General features: G+C 41.1%; 1 protein-coding gene across 1 annotated transcript in view; it reads left to right on the top strand.

Annotated features, from left to right (window-relative positions):
• ADAMTS12 (ADAM metallopeptidase with thrombospondin type 1 motif 12) overlaps positions 1-23,270 on the top strand; it is a 226,202-nt gene that overhangs the window by 131,303 nt on the left and 71,629 nt on the right. Inside the window, exons 13-15 of the mRNA XM_050943769.1 lie at positions 5,983-6,103; positions 13,778-14,022; positions 15,397-15,538. Coding sequence (XP_050799726.1) covers positions 5,983-6,103; positions 13,778-14,022; positions 15,397-15,538 — 508 coding nt within the window. The remainder of the gene's footprint in view (positions 1-5,982; positions 6,104-13,777; positions 14,023-15,396; positions 15,539-23,270) is intronic.

Genomic DNA, 23,270 nt, shown 5'->3' with positions numbered 1-23,270 from the left:
ATGGGGCTGAGAATCTGAGCTCTCAGTTCCACACCCAGCTCCTCACCACGAGCCTGGCTGTCCCCAGGGCTCTCAGCTCCCCTCTCCCCACTGCAAGCTGGGCTCCTGGCGGCGAACGCCACACCACGCTCCTGGGCTGTTGTCGAGGAGCCGGGAGCCTCTGGGCAGTAGCCTGGCTGGAAGTGGAGAGTAGGCAGGCACAGCCTGACTTGGAGCGGGGAGCCCAGGTAGCAGCTGGAGCCCCCACCCACCCCAGTGACAGCTGGGCTATCTTGTCAATTTCAGGGCTCCAGCATGGTGTCATGAAATTGACAAGAATGGCAGCCAACAGCCAATGTAAGTAACACATTGGCTACATGGACACTGTGTCACCCTAACTACACTGACATAAGCCCTTACGCCTCTTGTGGAGGTGGTATTATTATGTCGGTATAGTAGGGCACTTACATTGGTGGGAGTAAGACTGTAGTGTGTACACTGACATAATTAGGTCGATGTAAGATGTCTTACATCAATCTAACTCAATAGTGTGGACCAAGCCTAAGAGTCAAACATAATTATTCAATCTGGGACTTTCCATTGCCACGGTGTAACTATTACAAATACTGTAATGGCTCTTTAAATAGTTGGTGCCTGGAGGAAAGGTGCTTCTAGACATTAAGGACCAGAAGAAAATTGGAGAGAAAGTCCCTCTCTGTCTAGATTAATTTGACAGATGGATCATCTTATCAGGAAGCTGTAGATTATAAAGCCTCAGACAGAGTATTTTGTCCAGTTCTAGATGCCACATCTCAGGAAAGATGTGGACAAATTGGAGAAAGTCCAGAGAAGAATAACAAAAATGATTAAAGGTCTAGAAAACATGACCTATGGCAGACGATTGAAAAATTGAGTTTGTTTAGCCTGGAGAAGAGGAGACTGAGGGGTGACATGATAACAGTTTTCAAATACATGAAAGGTTGTTACAAGGAGGAGAGTGAAAAATTGTTCTCGCTAATCTGAGGATAGGACAAGTAGCAATGGGCTTAAATTGCAGCAAGGAAGGTTTAGGTTGGACATTAAGAAAAACTTCCTAACTGTCAGGGTGGTTAAGCACTGGAATAAATTGCCTAGAGAGGTTGTGAAATCTCCATCATTGGAGGTTTTTAAGAACAGGTTAGATAAACACCTGTCAGGAATGTTCTAGTTATTGCATAGTCCTGCCTGGAGTGCAGGGGACTTGGCTAGATGACCTAATAAGATCTTTTCTAGTCCTACACATCTATGATTCTATGATTATGTGATGGTAACTGGTGCTAGATTGAAATGAATATAAAAAACAGAGCAAAAGGGAACACAGTGGCTCTATAACAGGGTGGCTTGCCCCATGGACTGGAGAGCCTGAGGCTAAGTCAGCCCCAATTACAGACCAAGCCCTACTTGAGTGGGATCAGGCAATTCCCCATAAAGAGCAGAAGCTGGCTGCAGTAGTGGGAACAAGAGCCAGGCCTGAATGGTGAAAAGGCCCAACTGGAGAAAGGCCTGGAGGCAGAGAAAGGTTGTAAGCTGAGAGAGTAAGGAAAGCTCTCAAGGCCTGGGAGAGACCCTGATGAAAGAAGGAAGAGACTGGGAAAAGATCTCCATGCAAGGAAGCCTGAGAGGAACCATGATTAAGGAGGGAGGAGACAGAGAGATCCAGAGGAGTATTTAAGAGGTTGTGTGGGAAGTGGATCAGGGGAAAATTGCAGCACAAGTAGAGGAACAGAACTAGTTGTTCAGTACAAGGCCCTGGACTGGAACTCAGAGTAGGGGCTGGGACTGGGTACTCCGGCTGGCCCCAAGGAAGGGGGTGTACAAGCCACTGCAAGAGTTACTGAGCTCAGCAGGGGGACAACAGGCTGTGGAAGAGCCCACAGAGAGGGGAAAGGATTTATTTTGTGTTAAAGACATTCTGGGGATTTTTAGTTTGGACAACTGTGACCCCAGGAAGGGTGGACTTAAGATGGAGACCTGGCTGCAGAGCCAGATTACTGACAGAGAAATCACCACAGCAGCAGAGTGACTATCGGCAAGGGACACTAGCTCTTCAAGGGAGCTGCTACACCCCACATGTCCATGAAGGGGCACTTAGCAGTGAGTGAACTCAGTTACAATCTCATACAGCAGGATGGTGTTAGAGAAGTTAGCAAGTACCACAACTGAAAGGGTGTTTTACATGAGTAGAACAGTGAGAGAAAATAACGCATCGAAATTACAATAATCCGTTTTCATTTGTGGGTGGGGCCTGGCCGAAGGCCTCCAGCTGCCGTAACAAAAATAATTTAAAACCATTATTATCGTCAAAGCATGTTGGAGGCAGGTTTACTTTCTGTAACTTTAGCCCAACTTGTTGAATTACAATGAACATTTCAGAGCCTCCTGCTGGTTGAGCTTCTGGAAAGTCACAGAATATGTGGCACAGACTCTGAGCATGGTTTCATGATGCTGAGTCACACAAGAGTAGGAAGGAGGAGCCCCCAAGCACCAGAGCGGCAAGAATTAACCCTGTAAGGCATAATATCTTCTGAGCACTGGGGAGGAACGTGGTGTGAGGTGACTCTTGCTACACTTTTTTAAATGCTGCAGCAAGCTCTTCTTCCAGCACATTCATACCAGTAGGCAGGCAGTGGAGGTGACTCTGATCAGAAATTAACGTCTCTCCTCTGTCCCTTGCACTGCAAAACACACCAGGAGACATTTTATTGCTGGGAGAAGGAATGGCACCCTATATACTCTCTTCCTCTTATGGGAAAGGCATAACATAGCCCTTCATTTCTGAACAATTTGAACTGAAAACAAACCGTTGCAACTTTTTTTCTCTTGCCTCCTTTGGCAACCCCGTGTTGGAATTTCATGACGTGAAATGACTAATCATTTTTCAAGGGACCCTCTTCAACAGAGTGTATAAACTCTGAGGAGTGAAAGGACAGTGCTACTGCAGATACTCAGACACCACAGAGATGAGCACTAGACAGGTAGACCAGACAGAAATGGGACTTCCTATTTGTGCTTACCCATGGAAGCATTGCTATGGAAAACTCCCTTTATATTAATCTAGCTGATAGTATTTTAATGAACAATTAAGGTTTAGCTTTTCAAGATACAGAATAAGTTTCAACATTGGACAAAATGCCTCCACTCTGTCAAGTAAAATTGATCTTGGTTTAGGTACATCAGGGATGAATTTGGCCTGTTTATCAGATTTTTGAATCCTTACAAAATCTTATTTGCTGTCTGAAAATTTGTCTTGAGTAGGACCATATTACAGTAGTAGTTCTCGTTCTATTTCCAGGCAAAACCACATTAAGATTGAGAGTACTTATCAGCAATATAGAGTGAACTACATTATTGATAAGCTGTAATTATTCCCAAACAAATATTATTAACCAAGGCCATTCAGAGTTAAGGTTAAAGAAATCCAAGCACATTCAGTTATGGAAATGCGCGGTTCGGGCAGCATTGAGAGCATTTTGGGTGCCGTAAATTGACATGCCCATGGAAATTGGATGCCATCTCCCATTGTTCTTATTGGGATTGAGAAAACAAGTTGCCCTCAGATAAGGTGCCCTCTTTCAAAATAACCCCTAGAGCTGTCTGGAAAAAAATCTTTCCCTCTCATCATTTTTTTTTTTAATGAAAAGGCTTTCATCCCAAATCAGGATGAAAGGTGAATAATTCACAATTTATCACAGGAGGGGAAGAATGAAAAAAAGTTCAACTTCAGGAGACCAGAAATGGACGTTTTCTGCATGTTCTGCATGCTGCCAGACTCCTCAGTATTGATTTTGTGCCCAGAGGGGAAGTGCTGTACAGTAATTTTGGGGAGGATACACACTGTATTTTTCATACATAAAGAGGTTGAATCCTTGTTCTACGTGCCAGCAGCCCTTCTATAATGATTACGTCTGACTGTGGTAGCGAAGCACTATTGATATGCTTTAACATTTGTTAAAATGACTTGTGACAATGGTTCGTAAAATTCAATTCTTTTTTAAGTCTCTGGTAATAACATATCTTAAATTCACTGTTCCACAGTTAAGGTGGCAGGCTCTGCATCTTCAAAAGTAATTGTCTATACAAAATAAAAATTTAAAGTTAAATGTTACATTAAGTCACAGTTCCTGAGGTAACTACACCTTTGACCCCTTGTGGCCTCTGGACGGGCACCCCACTAAGGTCTCAGATCTCTAGCTATTACCTTTTCTTACAACAGGAGTTTGCAATCCAGTCCCTCCAGACTGGGGACTTGGGATCCAGACGCCCAGAATTCATTGTGATTATTCAGCAGGTCTGACCAGCTTCAGATTCACCACTGGTAACCATTGACAGAATTAGCCAGTGACCAGCCAGCTTCCATAAAGCAAAGTATGATTTATTCAGAATAAAAAACATTACAGAGAAAACCTATCTTAAAAAACAATAAACTATTTATATGCAACTCTAATATATCAGGCAGTCACTCATCTTCCACATGGAGACCCTCATAGGGTTAAAGTACTGCAGGTTCTTTCCTCAGGATCTCTGTCTTGGTCCCAGTTTCACATCAGTTTTTGGATCTGCTGTGAGTGTCTTGTCTCCCAGATCATGACTATCTCTTTATACAGTTTCTAATTCTTTGTCTGCGAGACTTCTTGAACCAGATCAAGCTACTCTATGCTATTTCCCCCAGAGGGTGAACACTCCACAGACTTCTTACCCCAATGGATTTAGTTCCTGCAAGAAATATCGTTTAATTCATCTATTGAGCCAGGCTACAATCACTAGCCAACCTATAAAATTACACACGACACTTATAAATTTGATACAGTAGCATTTGAATATTCTATGGGTCCTTAGCATCTGTCATATCTCAATATAGGTCTTTGAATATTCCATGTTTCCAAAGCATTACATCTCTCATATATTACATTCTGGCTTTTCTTTAGTACTAAATTCTTTCCTCTGTCTCTGAGATAATCTATTTAAAATAATTTAAAACAAATTAAATGCGTTTTAGGATCCTTTTCCTATGGCCATTAGAGGCACATAGGGTAAGATTTTCCCCTGCATCCAAGTTCTGCTCAGTGCAAGAGAAAGTTCCATCTCTTTGAACCTGTGAGCTGCCCTGCACTACTCCAAAGCTGATCTAAAGCAAACTGGATTATACTACCTTCTGTCACTGGAAGGTGGTCCCAAGGGCCCATATATCGATGGATGATTGGCTGGGCATAGTTCCACCATACCTCACCTCCAGCCTCTCTGAGTTTGGGGAGGTACAGAGGTTGGCTACAGCCAGAATCCAGTCCCTTTGTACCACCTGTGTGGCACAAAGAACCTGAAGAAGAAACCAGCATCTGCCCTATTATTTCTAGAGCTGTTCTGTGGCCATGCTTGCATAAACTCAGCATGTTCTACAATTGAATCCCCAAGATATGCACTAAACTGCCACTGAGTACCAATGTTAGTACAAGTTCCAAGCATTCATTATAATGAGTGTGTCTTTCAGATCTGTCAAAACATGTTCATGTTAGTGATATACTTGCAAAGGTTAGTAAATAAAATATTAGGTCACTAACACTGCTACTTTTTAATCCAATTGGCAAAACACTTGCTTGGGAAAGCTGAGATATCTGTATGCCATACAAAAGTAGAGAAAAATCCAGGATATGCTGCACAATACAGGTCAATTGAGGTGTGTTTCTGTTAAAATAATGGCTTCTTGTAACCATTGCATGGTTCATAGCATGTCCTGTGCAAATAATGCTTGTCACTCTTGTACAATATGCGTGATTTTATACTTAAATAAGATGTGACAGTCTCTAGTATTAAGTATCTGCACATAAAATACGTTGTATTCAGTGAAATCAGTCCATTTTCCCTTCTGAAGCAGCTGATTAGAAGCTGACACTGGGGTCAGTAATACGTTGGGTCTGGAGCAATTCATTATAGATAGAATATTTATATTGAAAATGTCTTTCCCTTTAGACTGTTGGCTGTGATTATGAGATAAATTCCAATGCAACTGAAGATCAATGTGGAGTTTGCCTAGGAGATGGATCTGCTTGTCAGACGATGAAGAAGATGTTCAATCAAAGTGAAGGATTAGGTAAAGAGGGGCCTTTTTTTTCTTCTCTTGCTGAAACTGTTTCTTCCAATAATGATACTTGAAAAATTCTTCTCATTTCAAGTTGGTGAGTAATCTGAATGGCAAATTACCAGTGGAGACTCCTCACTGACAGCTTTGCATAGTCTGTTTTGAATCAGAGACCATTCTTTAGTCTGGACTGTGAAATGGCTTTGAGTGCCCCTTGACCAATTAAATGCCTGTTTTGCCTCCTGGCTGTTGGATGTCAACAGCCTCCACGGAAAATTACCCAGATAATAAATAACCAGCAAGCTCATTTGCAAAAGGTATGTAATTAACCGCCTTTGAAAAACCAGGGAAATCATTAGGTGGTAAGTTCCCAGAAAACTCCCAGAGCAACTTGGGAATTTGTTCCCTGGGTGTGACGATGCGGTTCTGGCGGGACCCAAATGAGAGTGCCAATTCAGGACCAATTGCTCAGACAGGGCAGTCACAGCCCAAGGCTGGGGTTTTTCCACCTCTAAGGCAAACCAAACCAGCCAGACAAAAATGACTTCGGTTTCACCCCACTGGCTAACCACAAGTCACACAAGCAATTTCCTGAGACACTCCAGTCTCCCAGTATCACCACCAGTGCCACCTGTCCTGGGGATGAATGGTTATGAAAACCAACACCCCAGTAAAAGAAAAAGGTTCTCTCGATCCCAAAGGACCAAGCCCCAGACCCAGGTCAATATACACATCAGGTCTTACCCACAAATCACGCTGTTGCCAATCCTTTAGAATCTAAAAGCTAAAGGTTTATTCATAAAGGGGAAAAGGTAGAGATGAGAGCTAGAATTGGTTAAATGGAATCAATTACATACAGTAATGGCAAAGTTCTTAGTTCAGGCTTGTAGCAGTGATGGAGTAAACTGCAGGTTCAAATCAAGTCTCTGGAGTACATCCCCTGCTGGGATGGATCATTAGTCCTTTGTGTAGAGCCTCAGTTTGTAGCAAAGTCCCTCCAGAGGTAGGAAGCAGGATTGAAGACAAGATGGAGATGAGGCATCAGCCTTATATAGGCACTTCCAGGTGTAAGAACATTTCTTTGTTCTTACTGTGGAAAATTACAGCAAAATGGAGTTTGGAGTCACATGGGCAAGTCCCTGCATACATTGCTGAGTTTCAAGGCGTATCTGCCTCCTCTCAATGGGTCAACTGTGTAGCTGATGGTCCTCAATGGGCCATCAAGCAGGCTAAGCAGAGCTAACACCAACTTGTCTGGGGTGTCACCCAGAACTACAGCACCAATTTGGAATACAGACAGTATACAGTCAATACTTATAACTTCAACTACAAAATGATACAGACATACAGACAGCATAATCATAACCAGCAACCCATAACCTGGTTTTAGACACCTTATATGACCCCCTTTACATAAGATTTGGTGCCACTACAGGACCTTGGTTGCAAACCATGTTCTATATGGTCCCAGTTTATATCAATAACGTCACACTGGGTGACCATAGATCCAGCTACATTAGTTTTATCTGCCCACTTGTAGCCCATTCCCCACGTAGGTAGCAGGTAGGGATGTGACTGGGTTGATCTCTGGGTAATGTAATGACCTATAGAGGATGTCTGAACAGTTCCCTGGATGTTCTTAGGATTGGGGGAAAGGAAAGGTAGCTTCATACCACCTTCCCCCTCCTCCCCTCCCTTGAATTCTGCACCTAGAACAGCTTGGCTAGGCCAGGCCAGATCCTCACATTTGCTCTTATTAAAACACTTTCTGACTTGATGAGCAGATCAGCGAGATACATTATTGTTGCATTTACTTCTGCTGACAAAGTCCTATGAATCAGATAGTTTCCAAAACATAGTTGAGCAGAGAGTGATCAGACAGCAAGTGTGAAAAATCAGGACGGGGTAGGGAGTAATAGGAGCCAATATAAGAAAAAGACCCAAAAATCGGTACTGTCCCTATAAAATCGGGACATCCGGTCACCCTACTTGAGCGCTAGATAGAAGTATAGCAGATTTCACTCTGAACACACAAACTTTTGGTAGTGGTTTTATTTTTGTTAACCTACTTTGCTATTTATTATTAAAAGATATTGCAAATATTATTAAAAGAATGTAGTGCTTCTGAAATAGAGTGGCCTGCAAAGTCTCTGATTAACTACAGCCTGAATATCAATAAAGACAGCTTCTCTATACTACTCCTATCAGATACTTAGACTGTGACCTGGCAAGGAGTAATCACCCTCAGAAGTGAGAGGATAGTTCACTTCCTGACCTCTTTTAATTCCTTGCCCTCATCTGAGAATAATACACCAAAAGTGTATTATTATGAAGATCATCAATTAGTAATTTATCTACAAACATCACTAGAAACTGGACTGAGATCACCAGCTCATTTCACATTGGTCCACCAAGCAGCTGTCAAATGGAAAATAGGGGTGGAATTTGTAAAAGCACTTAGTTTGGACCTAACCCTGCTCCTATTGAAGTCAAAGATAAAACTCCTATTGGTTTAAATGGGAGCAGGGTTAGACCAGTCCTGAGCACTTTTGAAAATCCCACCCCAGGCTTTTGGTTATTACTGACCCAGGGCTGGTTTTGATCCAGAGACCTAGAAGTGAAGGATTCTGTGTTAGAGGTGTCTGAAACTTTTTGCTCAAACCTCAAAGGTGTTCAGATCAGCTTTCACTGGGGTTGACTTACCTTTGCAGACAACACGTGGTCTGCACAATTTTTGTACATATCTAAGAACTTTTCATGAAAGCTAGGCGCAAACATTCTGTCAGAGTAGTTGTGATTTTTGTGCGTCTGTTCTGAGTGAGGCAGTGTGTTCTAGTGGATAGTGCACTAGGCGGTGACTCTGGAAATGTGGGTTTTATTCCTGGCTTGGCCACTGGCCTCCAGGGTGAGATCTTGAGCAAGTCACTTCACCTCTCTGCACCTTTGTAACAGGTGATAAATGATACTGACCTTTGTATTGAGATCTCCTGATGGAAAAACAATATACAAGAGGAAGGTATTACTGTGAGGCAAGCAAGCGTGCTTCCTTTTGACATGTTTTATGTTTGTAGTGCTGAGTTCTGAACCAACTTCTGAGACACCATGCACACTTTTGATTGCCTTTTTTATGGAATTGAAATAAAACCTCAAGCAGGGAAAGGTTTTTATTTATTTATTTGGGGGATGGACATGTCCTAAATTCAGGGACGTACTATTTTTTCTTTGACCTGCCATGTTCTGATAGACAGTAGTGTGGTTTATTCACACTGTGAGCTGTGGTGTGCTCTGGCACTTCAGAGTTCCCGAGAGAACTAATTAACTAATTCAGGAGAGTTGTGGCAATGTAATAAATTAGATGGGCAAACTGACTCTGACTTGGCCTCCAAGTTTGTTTATATCAGTATGTATAACAATCAGTTACTACCTCATAAACCGGAGACACAGTCAGTTTAGTATTTTGTTATTAAGAAACACAGTAGTTATTCAGAAGAACATAAGAATGGCCATACTGGTCCATCAAGCCCAGTATCCTGTCCTCTGACAGTGGTCAATGGCAGGTGCCCCAAAGGGAATGAATAGACAAGTTATCATCAAGTGATCCATGCTCTGTCACCCATTGGTTCATTATGTTAAGTAGGCAGGTCAAATACATTAACCAAAAAGGTTATACAAATAAAAAAATCATTCAGGTGTTGACTGACTAAATTATCAAATGTTGTAGGCTCCTGTGTATAGATGTGGCACCTAAATCATTATGTTTTAAAAGTTAACTAACAAATAAACAAAATAGGGGAAGAGAAATTATACTGACCGTATAAATAACAGCTAGAATCAGTGCTCCGATTCAGTGGTGCCTGCTGGTAAAAGGCCGGCACCTATTCTATGCAGCCACTGTATTTTCCAGAATATTAGGCTATGTCTACACTAACAGTTTTGTCAGTTTAACTTATGTCACTCAGGGGTGTGAAAAAACACGCCCCTGAGTGACATAAGTTAAACCGACAGAAGCACCGGTGTGGACAGCGGTACATTGACGGGAGATGCTCTCCTGCCACCATGGCTACTGCCACTCGTTAGGGGTGATATAATTATGTCAACAGGAGAGCTCTGTCCTGTCAGCATAGAGCAGCTACATGGGAGATCTTACAACGGCACAGCTGCATCGGTACAGCTGTGCCACTGTAAGGTCTCTAGTGTAGACATAGCCTAAGATTACTTCTTTTTTAATGTAAGTCTCTCCCTGTTATGGTTGTTGATATATACTTGGTTCATGTTTTGAGGTAACCAAAGCCAAGATTTCACCTACAGAATCTAAACAACAGCTCTGAGAGGTGTGAACTGCCTCATTGATCTCAGAGAGTACTAGTTCAGAAACCCAGTGCGAGCAGTTGCACGTAAAAAAGGAGAGGGAGGATTATTTTATGAAGATCTGCTCAATTTGTTACCATGAGCAAGCAAGCACCACTTTTCCTCTGCTCCCAATGAAGAAGCAACGAAACCCAAAGAACTTAGCAGAACCCAATGGGGTATCTAAGGCCCCACAACGGGGAGCCATATTTTATGTGCAGAAACTGAGTGACACTGCTGCAGAAAGAATGAAAGAAAGATAGTGAGTGTGTTGTCTAATTTTCTAAGATTGTGTAAGGCTAGCATTGATACTGTACTGTCATTAAGAAAAAATGGAAATAATTACTTGAATTTCCAGTGCTCTCCACGTCTTTGTTTGCCAAAAGATTATGTCTGCTTTGAGAGTTCTATAGTAAGTATAGTTCTGTTATAGTAAGAAATTATATAGGGCTGATAATTAAACAGCACATGTAAAGTCTAAAGACCTTTAGCTTGTCATTCAGCATATTTAACAAAACTGGGTCAAAAGCCAGGTGTACATGCTGCCATCTGTTCCAAAAGTAAGTTTGAAGATGTTATGCTGCTTTTAATGGAACAGAGTGATAGAAAAGAAAAGTTAATATAGTTTTGATCTAAATGGGTCATTCAAAGACAAGTCCAGCTGGGCTTCTGAGATAATTCTTTCAGTTATGCCGCTGAAGCAGTACATTTTCCATGTCTTCAAATCTACCAAGAGACCAGGTGTGCACCTATTGAATTATGCAGTGAAGAGCTTCATATTCGCTTTAAATAATCAGTTGAGTCTTTCATATGGACTGTAGTGCGAGGAATTCAATTTAATCCTGAAAAATGCTTTCGATTCCTCACATCCCAAAAAGCTTCTCATGATTGAAATGCCATTTTGAACTGAATTCCTACTGCTAACACTTATTTTATTAATTACCTTTTAATATGCAGTGTATTACTGCATGTACTTTTTTCTACCCATGCAGGCGGTACATTAGCAGATACAATAGTGTATTATTAAGTGATGGACCCAAATCTTGACCACAGAACACCTCCAAAATGTAGGAAGGACACATTTCTAAAAATTGAGCTGGATTTTGCAAATGGCCACTTCTTTATACTGGTCCAAACGTGAGAGAGCAGGTGGCAACAGACAAACCGGAGGATGGGTAGGATAACAGTGAGGTGACTGACTCTGGTATAAGAAGTAGATGTCAATGGGCCTACTTCTATTCTCATTTACAGTGGTGGGACTATTTACTTCAGTGGTGTTACTCCTGAATTACACCAATATGAAAATGTTGTATTATTGTATCCATGTCTGTCCCAGGATATTAGAGAGACAAGGGGAGTAAGGTAATATCTTTTATTGGACCAACTTCCATTGGTGAGGGAGACAAGCTTTTGAGCTTACAAGAAGCTCTTCTTGCACAGAGAAGGATTCGGTGTAGCTCGAAAGCTTGTCTCTCTCACCAACAGAAATTGGTGCAATAAAAGATATTACCTCACCCACCTTGTCTCTCTAGTATGAAAGGTCATTCAAGACTTCAGACTCCAGTGGGAGTTTGGGCTTCACAAGAGCTGCAGGATTAGATTCTTAACATACATTTAGTTATTGCATACATTTCGTCATACCCTAATTATGACATTTCCATTCCCTTCAGTGGTTATGAGTATATACATTTAACTTTTCAAAAAGAGTGTGTAGGGGGGAGGTTAATAGCCTCAGTGAGTTGCTCAGTTCAAAGAGATTTTATAATGCCGTCAGTATTAATACTCCAATGTGTGGGCTAGATGGCTCTGACATTTTGACTGTGATGGTGAGTCTCAGATCTCCAGATCCTGATCAGACTGAGCTGCATGCCCTAAGCTGTGTAACCTGGACGACTACGTGAAAACAGCTCATGGCATCTTAAAGGGGAACAATTGAATAACCTGCAGCTGATTAGCTTTGCTTTCAAAAGCAGCACAATATTCATTGGGAATTAGTGCGGGCATCTGGGAAATCAGAAGATAATTCAGCTGGTCAAAAGAAAATAAACGTAATACAAAGACCAGAATGCAAAAATATATTATCAAACTGTCCCAGTACATTTTAAAACCAACCAAGTTTTTGAGCTACAGTAGAAGGGGCCATGCCAAAATAATTGTTTCTGAGTTTTGCTTAACCGATTTTTGTTAAATTTATGTTTTTAACACTAATTTTAACAAACGTTATTCTAAAGAAGCTTGAATCCAAACTTACTGTGTAGCACTTCCATACTTCACAGTGGTGTTGTGAGGATAAATACATTAGAGACTGAGGTGCTCCGATACCATAGTAATGGGTAGCACCCAAGATAGATATTATAAATAGATCAGCACCCAAGATAGATATTAAAGATTGCTCAGTATGGCTTAGAGCCAAATCCTGCTTGCCTAACTCACATGAGTAGACCAATCGAGGCCATTAAGACTATTTGTGTGAGTAAGGCAAGCAGATTTTAATTCTAAATCCTGGTCTACTCTGGGAAGTTTTACCAGTAAAAACTTGCCTTATTTCAGCACATGACCACACTCAATTTTGAGTCTTGTCGGTAAAATCTGGACTTTCTGTTGGTGACTGAAAACACAGCCCTCTATTTGGCCTCTGTCACTGCAGTATCTGAGTGTCTCAGTCTTTCATCGATTTACTCTCACAGCACCCCTGTGAGGCAGCGAAGTGTTGTTGCCCCTGTTTGACAGATTGAGAGCTAAGGGACAGAGAGGCTAAATGACTTTCACAGGGTCACACAAGAAGTTTGTGGTAAAACAGGGACTTGAATCCAGATCTCACAAGTCCCAGTCTAGTGCCCAAAGCTCTGTATCTCTCCTCTCCTACAGTGACAGCTGATAACATTTCCTGCAAGTTTCAAATATCCTTCCCCATAGGAGGCATCATGACTTAATGCAACTGCCACAGATTTTCTTCTCTGAAATATACAGTGACCCTTTTCACACATCACAGTGTTTATGGTAGATGTTGCCACCTATTCCATCCTCAATGGAGTTCCTCTAGATTTACTCTGGTGTAGTACCTCAGAGAAGAATGAATCTTGATATGTCTTCTAATAGCCTAAATAATAAGCGTATTCCTGTCCTCTAATTGATTCTTGCAACCCTGGAAGACTTTGCATTGAAAGGCACTGTTAATTAGATTTAAAAGGAGTTACTGAAAGTTAAACTGTATGATAGTGTGCTCACCTTACATATTTACAAGTGTGGCTGATGTTTGTATTTTAAAAAGGTAAGAAATGTGTAATCACTTTCTGTTGTAACAATAATCATTTAAATGAACCTGTCTTGTCTCCGTAGGCTATGTTGACATTGGACTGATTCCAAAAGGAGCAAGGGGCATAAGAGTAGTAGAAGTGGCAGAAGCAGGAAATTTCCTTGCAGTGCGGAGTGAAGACCCAAAAAAGTATTACCTAAATGGGGGATTTATTATTCAGTGGAATGGAGCATACAAAGTGGCAGGAACAACATTTCATTATGAGAGAAAAGGAGATCTCGAAAATCTGACAGCATCTGGACCCACCAATGAGTCAGTATGGATACAGGTACAGTAAAGGGTCAGCAGCAGAAGCTGGTAACTCTGTCTGGAAGCAGAATGATCTGGAGCTTTGAAAACAGGGCAGAAAAAGATAACTCACTCACTCTATTAATATTCCAACAAAAATTCTTTCGTTACCTTGGTTTGGCTTTGAATGTAGTCATACAACTGAAGGCCTTGATTCAATAGAATTACTTAAGCATGTGCCTACCTTTAAGAACATGAGTACTCTCGTTTACTCTACTTAAAATTACTTATATGCTTGAGTACTTGATGAACTGGGGCCAAAAACCCAGAGAGGGAAAGACTTATTTAATCATTCAATGCCCACTAAATAAAAGTGCTCCCTACGATAGATCTTCAGCTGATTTATCCAGTCTAGCTTTAAATATATCAAACTAATATTTACTTTGGGGAAGGTACTTGTAGTTTCCCTTTTGCCGTCTGTCTCTCTGAATCCTGCCTTTTTCCTGTAAAAAGTGACACAGAGTCTTTGTTGCTTTTTACAGATCTCGACTAACACGGCTACCCCTCTGATACTTGCCTTTTTCCTGTTTACTTAGTATGCCAGAGATATGTATTAAATATAAGACCAGAGAAAAAGAAGGGAGGAAGCAATAGGACCTACTAGTGCCCCACTCCCACCCCTGGAATGTATGGGAAGGATGTGCCCAAGTGGGTTTAGTGGATGATCCATGTTCAGTGTGTAGATTAGGGGACTTAGAGCAGGGAAATAAGATTTCTGTCAGTGTTCAGTGTTGCCTGGTTGGGTGAGAGTAAACCATTTTGTGGATTAGCTCCTTCCCCACCTCTGTTATCTGCCAAAAGTAAATGAACAATTTGTTTGACTTGCTCACTGCCTGTTTCTGCTAAGAATTTTCCTCTTTCTTTAAGGAGACATTTAGGAAACAATGTTAAAGCAATGTTTTGATAAATATGCTGCTGTCTGCTGAGCTACTGGAAGGAACAGGTGTTATATGGTTGTGACATTATCATTTATAAAATTTGCATATAAATATAGATGTTAATAAAATGTCTATTGTCAATTATCCCCATCTGGTTATTTTGCATAGCCTTATCTTGTAATTGATAGGATACCATATATTCTGGCCCAAATTTTCACAGGTATGCTTGCAAAAGTATTTGCTTGCTTTAGTGCACCCCACATTGAAATGTACCTACTCCCTCCCCATACCTGTGCACAAATGAGGAGCTGATATATACATTTCTCAAGGGCAGGCACGCTTCAAGAGTCATATGTTCCCAGGTTGGGTGCCTGTAAATATCTGCAGACACTATGGACTCTACTCTTGAAGATTTGGGCCAATGTGTTATAATCACAGACAAGTAAATAATTTAATCACATCTTTTTTTTTTTTAGCTACTCTTTCAGGAAAATAACCCCGGAATAAAGTATGAATACATTGTACGTAAAGACGGAAACCTTGAGAATGAAGTAGGGGACCCAGAATATTTTTGGCAATATGGAGGCTGGACGGATTGCAGTGTAACATGTGGAAGAGGTTAAAAAACATGGGTTTTTTTATTATCCTTTTCATTCACTGTCATCTGATTTACTCTTATTATAAATTAATAGATTATGAAGCAAGAAGGGACCACTGTGATTATCTAGTCTGACCTCTTGCACCACTAGGTTTGGCAGAATTTGACTTATTTTTTTTAAATAATCTTGACAGATATTGATGTGTTTAAGCATCCCCCCACCCTCCATTTGTATAAAGTTAATTTTCACAGTTGTGGAAAATTACTGGTTTGTGGGGGAGTGTCACACATTAGGTATATAATGACGATATACCTGAGATTCAAAAAGTTAAAGATTTATAAAGATTTATGGTCTAGACAGTATTTGGTCCTGCCATGAGGGCAGGGGACTGGAGTCGATGACCTCTCGAGGTTCCTTCCAGTCCTGGAATCTATGAATCTATAAGATGGCTGTTTTAGCAGAGCTGTAAATATGTTTTATGCAGTATTCATTGCATGTTTTATATACATTCAGATGGGACTGTAATACTTTCACAAGTAGCATTTTCTTACTTTGCCTATCTGTGGATTTCAATTATCATCAACGGAAACACTTTTTTGTAGGTTTTTGTGTGTACAGTGAAATCAGTGTTTACCGATACAATTATAATCTTTCCAAGCCTATGTATAACACAGACCATAGAACTTCCCTGAAATAATTCCTGTTGAACTAGAACATATCTACATCTAATGCTGATTTTAAAAATTGCCAGTGATGGAGAATCCAACAAAACTCTTTGTTAAAATTGCTTAAGGGGGCAGCAAATGGGATTTGATAATATCTAGTCTGAATTTCATCCTCTTCTACAAACCTAGCTGAAAAAATGAGTTTAACAATGAGGACAATCAATGTTGCACCTTATTTCCAGTCTGAATTTCTCTAGTTTCAACTTTCAGTCATTCAGTCTTGTTAGTCCTATGTCTGCTAGACGGAAGAGCCCATTATCAATTTTTTTTCCCAATGTAGATACTTAGAAACTGTGATCCAGTCACCCCTTAACCTTTATGTTAAGGACCTTGATCTGTTTAGTTTGAGTCTGTCACTACAAGGTTTGTTTTCTAATCCTTTAGTCATTCTCTTGGCACTTCTCTGAACCCTCTCCAATGTACCAACAACCTTCTTGAATTGTGAACACCAGAACTGGACACAGTATTCCAGCACTGGATGCATCAGTGCCAAATTGGTTGATTGGCAATCCCTCAATTCTAGAATGATCTCTACCATTGATTTACATATGGGTCCTGAGATGACTCAGAAGTCCGATCCTGGAACTGCAAATCCACCTGCAGTAGGTACAGACGTTTTGTGGCAGGCCAGCGGACTGCTGGGAGAAAGTTATTTCTTTTTCCTTCCTCCTCTCTCTCTTTCCAGCTTCGAAGGCCTGGCCTACACTGGAGGGGATTGATCTAAGATACGCAACTTCAGCTACGAGAATAGCATAGCTGAAGTCGACGTATCTTAGATCAACTTACCTCCCGTCCTCACGGCGCAGGATTGATGGCCGCAGCTCCCCCGTCGACTCCGTTTCTGCCTCTCGCCCTGGTGGAGTTCCAGAGTTGATGGGAGCATGTTCGGGGATTGATTTGTCACATCTAGACAAGACGTGATAAATTGATACCCAATAGATTGATCGCTACCCGCCAATTCGGTGGGTATTGTGGATGTACCCAAAGACAAGGCGCTTCTCCTTGAAGCAGGCCACTGCCTGATGAAGGATATGGCGCCATTGGGGTAGGTTGGTGCAGGGCTGCCCAGAGGATTCGGGGTCTTCGGCAGTGCGGTGCCCCCGCTTCAGTGGTAGTTTGGGGGGGGGGGTCCTTCCACTCCGGGACCTGTTGCCGAAGTGCTGCCAAAGACCCGGGACTTCGGCAGTGGGTCCCGGGGCGGAAGGCCCCCCCCGCCACAGGTCTTCAGGGCACTTTGGCAGTGGGTCCCGGAGTGGAAGGACCCCCAGCCACTGAATTGCTGCTGAAGACCCGGAGCGGAAGAAGCTCCAGGGACCTGGTCTCCACGAGAGTTTTCCGGGCCCCCAGAGTGAGTGAAGGACCCCACTCCAGGAGCCCCGAAAAACTCTCGTGGAGGCTGGGCCTCGGAAAAATTGCCCCACTTGCCTCCCCCTCTGGGCGGCCGTGGGTTGGTGGCTTGCTTTTCCCAGCTTGCAATGTCCACATCAGTTTTCTTAAGATAAGCTTTGTGTGTCTTTATAGCATTTCTTCTGACCACCACATGCTTCTGTGCCAAATACAGAGATAATATAATCTTCCTACTCCTGCCTGTTCCCCCATTTATACATCTCAGGATCACATTAGCCCATTTGGCCACAGCACTGCACTAGGAGCTCATGTTCAGCTGATTATGACCCACCCCCAGAGTCCTACACCTTGTAAGTATGTCCCACATTCTTTGCCTATAGATGTATAGCTTTACATTTGGCTATATCAAATGCATTACATGCGGCTTACCAAGGGTCAGATTGCTCTATATCATTGATGTGTCATCTCCATTATATATCACTCCCCCAATCTTTATCAGCGATTTTATTTTTTCTTCCAAGTCATTGATAATAATGTTAAATAGCATAGGGCCAAGTACTGATCGCTGCAGGACTTCACTAGAAACACACTAGCTGAATGATGATTCCCTGTTTACAATTACAGTTTGAGATCTATCATTTAGCCAGTTTTTAATCCATGTAATGTGTGCCATCATGTTAATTTTGTATCATTCTAGAGTTTTAATCAAAGTGTCATGCAGTACCAAATCAAATGCCTTACAGAAGTCTAAGTACATTATTTATCTCTATTATCTCTAGCACGCACACACGCACACACGCACACACACACACAAATGCACACTGATTTAGACTTTATTCTACAGCACTTCACAAATGTGATCAAATCATGATCACTTGTACCTAAGCTACCATTAATTTTTAGGTCTGTGATCAGGGCCAGTGCAAGGATATTTTGTGCCCTAGGTGAAAGTTTCACCTTGCACCCCCCATCCCCAAAATAAATCACATACATTATACATTTAAATCAACCCGGGGCTTCCAGCTGCAGAGGTGGCTGGGAGCCCCCGGGGCTCACAGGCAAATTAAAGGGCCCAGGACCGCGCCTGCCACAGAGCTCTGAGCCCTTTGAATCCCAGCCCCAGCCCAGCCGCCGAAGCTGTGGGCAGGATTTAAAGGGCTTTGGGCTCTCCGCAGTGGCGGGGAGCACCGATCCTTTTAAATCCTGGCCCCAGCCCAGCCGCCGGAGCTGTGGGTGGGATTTAAAGGACTTGGAGCTCCCTGCCGCTGCGGAGAGCCCAGAGCCCTTTTAATCCCAGCTGCAGAAGCCGGTTCGGTCTGGCACAGCATACTGGCTCTTGCTGGTTCGCCATACCGGACCTTATCACCTTACTTTCACCTCTTGTGGAGGCTGAGCCGAAACCCTGCTTTCGCGCCCATCGCCGGGCTTGTGCCACGTGAGCGAAGTGGAGCTCTGCCCAGCCTTCGGTGCCCCTGCCGGCAGTGACAATAATTGCATGGAGCGGCCGCTGCGCTGGGAGAGGGAATCTGAGCCGCACGTGTCAGTGCGCTCCGGCAGCCCAGCCCAGGAATGCTGTAAAAGAAATTGGGGGCACCGCTTTTTGGCTCCCCCAAATCTTGGTGCTCTAGGCAAGCGCTTAGTTTGCCTTAACGGTAGCACCAGTCATATCCGTGATCAGTTCCTCTAAATGTATTAAGAGGAGGGTTAATATAGAATTTCCCTGTGTTGGAATGTAATTAAAGAAGCCAATAATTATCACACTGCTCTCAGAAAACCATAACAAGTAGAAATGAAAAATGCTGATGTCACTTGGCTGCTGCAAGTTTGTTCCTTCCTAGATTATGTACTCTAGTTATAAATGACTCAAGCAATCAGACTCCTAGCACTTCCCTTGGACTGTTGTACTATCAGGAAATTGCCATCTATAATATTTAGAAATTCCAAGGATGTTATCATAACAGCATTCTAATTATCGAAGAGCCAAATTGAGGTGAGGTTGTTTAGTCTCTGTTATATAGGAGGTCAGGCTAGATTATGACAATGGTCCATTGTCACCTTAAAATCTATTAAAATTGCTTAGGGGGCAGCAAATGGGTTTTTATAACATCTAGCATGAATTTCATCCTTTTCTACAAACTGAGCTGGAAAGTGCATTTTTACAGTGTTTTCCACTGGAGCAATTGTTAGCACTTGTAGTGATCCTGTATACCACCAATGGAGGCTATTTAAGCTAAACAGGGTTTTTTTTGTGTTACCAGAACTGATTTTTTTTAACACATTTAAGTAATTTTTTTGACTTCAGTTTTGTACTGCACAAATAGGAATCAATGTTTCCCTAACATTTCTCAGTAATCAGCTAATGTGAAATCATTTTGTAGAACTTGTATCTGTTTAATTCGTTCTACATAATGGTAACTTAAAAAAATCAAAGTGTTATTGCAGTTCAGTATAGAATTATAAATCAGACAAAAATTGTTTGTTGTAGAAAGTAGAAAAAGAAACATAAGATGATTCCAACAACAGGTGCAGAAATGTCTTTGATCATAAAAGTAAAGCTTAAGGAATATCATCTTAAACAGATTAATGACGTGAAGGCAGTGATAAGTGAAAGTGAGCATAAAAGAGTGAAGATCACAGGGGCGTTTCTGCAAAACAGAGGCTTCAGGTCTTTTCTTTGAAACACAAAATACATTTTTGGAGAAGAATGTTATGAATGGTAAAAAGTCAGATGATTTTTCAGTAGATTTGTAATGAGGTTGACCAGATAGCTAGTGTGAAAAATTGGGATGGGGGGTGGGGGGTAATAGATGCCTATATAAGAAAAAGCTCCAAAAATCGGGACTGTCCCTATAAAATCAGGACATCCGGTCTCCCTACTTGTAATGGTCTTTGAAGAAGTTTGTATTTGGATTTGTTGATTTCAATAAGATCTATTAGATGGCAGAAAAGTCTGAGCGATGTGGTAGGAATTCCATTGCCTGAGTCATGTATAACTAGACTACATAAAGTAGTGGGGGGACAAACTTGTACCTGCAAGGGGATTGCTAAGAGGACATTGGCCTTTTCCATTTCTAATTTTTATGTTTTTGTGAGCACTGGCAGATAATGATTGGTTACTTTAATTGCATTCCATGAGATTTTGGTATTAAAGGAACAAACAAAAAATCTTGTAACAAATTTAGAGTGAAGTCAAGTATATTAAGGCAGCAAAGATGAACATTAATACTAGTATCAGGGGGGAGCCGTGTTAGTCTGTATCTACAAAGACAACGAGGAGTTGGGTGGCACCTTAAAGACTAACAGATGTACTTGGGCATAAGCTTTTGTGGGTAAAAATCAGAAGTGGATTTTTTACCCACAAAAGCTTATGCCCAAATAAATCTGTTAGTCTTTAAGGTACCACTGGACTCCTCATTGTTTTTATTAGTACTAGTATTTAAATCTTCCCTATGAAGAAAACAGTTATGGTTATTTGTTTTCCATAGTTTGAAGAACTGGCTTGTTACAGCTTTCATTTTAGGTAATTATTGCCTGGGGTCAATGTGATTTTATTTTCCACACTAATTATGTGTTCTTACCTTTCTCAGAACACTGGTCTGTTGTCAGTCAATAAATCACAGTATTCTTTTCCTGTTAGCAAAAATAAACTAATTACATTTGAGGGGTTATCTGAAACAATTAACCCCCTTGGATTGAATGTTATGCAGCGTACTTGTGTAATCCCCATCAATCACCATAGTAAGTAAGTGCTGATAATACTTGATATTTAATTTAATGAATGGCATAACAATGAAATGAGATTAATTTTTTTTGAACTTGATTTGTTTTCTTTAAGATTAGTGGAACTATTTTCTTAAGTGTTCCCTGCAAAAAATTATAATCCTGGGAAACACCATCTGGTTTAAAAGCTGTTCGGATAATACCTGTGATCTTTGACTCTGTTTTTTGGACTACCAGCTGGATCACTTTAATAGATGGCCCCAGATTACTTTTGTTTGTTGATTTCTAACCAATGGCATCCCCACTTATTATTTACCTTTTTTCAACTACTAGAGTTCGCTTCTAGTTCTCTGCTAAGGTGGAAACTGAAATATAGAGTGAGTTCTGCCACTATATGGCTGCTCAGGGCAGTTAGAGAGTGAATTATAATAGGTCATGATATATGGAGAAAGACACTGGAGCAGGTCCACTAATTTTGCCGCATGCAAGTGGGCAGCCAAAGACAGTGGAGCATCAGCACAAAAGGGGAAGTAAACTGCTGCTTATCTATGCCAGTTGTTCCCGCTATCGCACCCCTGTAGCAAGGAGAAAATGAGAATCACAGTTCCAACCGTCCTCTGCTCCTGTGAGGGCACTACTCTGCTCTGCCCCCTTACTTAGGGCAGATTGTGATGTTGTTTTCTAGAATTAGATAGCAGCATCATTATTGGTGGATTTGGGAAATGCCAGCTGTCTCTCAGTGTAGAAAACTGGAAATTGTTATTCTAAACATATTATGTATAATGAGGAATAGGAATTATGTTAATTGTTGACCTTCTAGACCAAAAAGTATTGACCTATTTCATACTAAATTAATGTGACACACTTTTTCCCCCATCAGTGGGTTCGAGAGGCCAGTATGAAATACTGTTTCCAAACTCTGTTAAATACCACAATTCTCTGAGCATCCATAAAACTAGTTTCTTGGTTTAGACAATGATTATTTTTTAGTGCAGTGCAAGGTATTTTAGACTCAGAATTGAATGTCATTGACAGTAACAGAGCTGTTGTGCTACATCCAAACCATCTTCCTATTTTTGAAATCGGTGTTGCTAAGGTGAAGTGGGTTAAAGTTGACTAGAAGATCATCGTATACTAATAAACACATTATATAACAAGTGTTGTTGAAAATAAGTCCAAAATGGAGTCAAAGAAATGATGAGAGTTAAGCTTGTTTTGACTAAAATGTGGTGGTAAAATGACCTTCAAGGACTTTGTGGTCATAGTTTCCTTTAATGAAGGACTAGTTATTCCATAAAATAAGAGGAAGTGCCAATTATTTATATAGGCACTATCAAATTATCTGATTGGCATATCCGGTGGGATAAGCTTGCCACCACTTATGAATATTTTCTTTCCTGAGAGCAAGTGGTAACTCAAGGCCTCATTCAAGGCCCATTTGAAGTTAGTGGGAAGACTCTAATTGACTTCAGTGAGCGTTAGATCAGACTCACATAATAATCATTATCACAATCAATCAACATCGAGTTGCCTTAATCTATTCTGCCTCCTGGTTAGAGGAAAATCAGAGCAATCCAGCCAGATGTTTTCTGGAGCCAAAGAAGTGAAGCTGGGGTTCATAAATGGTTAAACAAGTCATATGCTGTGGTCTTCCAGCAACAAAACTACAGACTAGAAACAGAAGCTGCATTTTCATGTATTGCTCTAGTTATTTCTTCTCTCCTTTGTATGGATTTATCTTGTTCAGTCTAAAACATAAACTGGATCAGATTAGACTGCCATAACAGAACCTGAGAGATGAGATAGCTATCCCCTGAAATTGACTCCCCCCCATAAATAATAAATTAAATAAATAACATAAAATTATGTAAATATATACTATATATACATATATAATCTATATAATTATATAAAGGTATATTAATATATAATTGTTATAAATGTAATATAATTTATAAT

This window comes from Gopherus flavomarginatus, chromosome 3, assembly GCF_025201925.1.
Source record: "Gopherus flavomarginatus isolate rGopFla2 chromosome 3, rGopFla2.mat.asm, whole genome shotgun sequence".
NCBI lineage: Eukaryota > Metazoa > Chordata > Testudines > Testudinidae > Gopherus > Gopherus flavomarginatus.
This window is presented reverse-complemented; position numbering and strand designations above follow the sequence as displayed.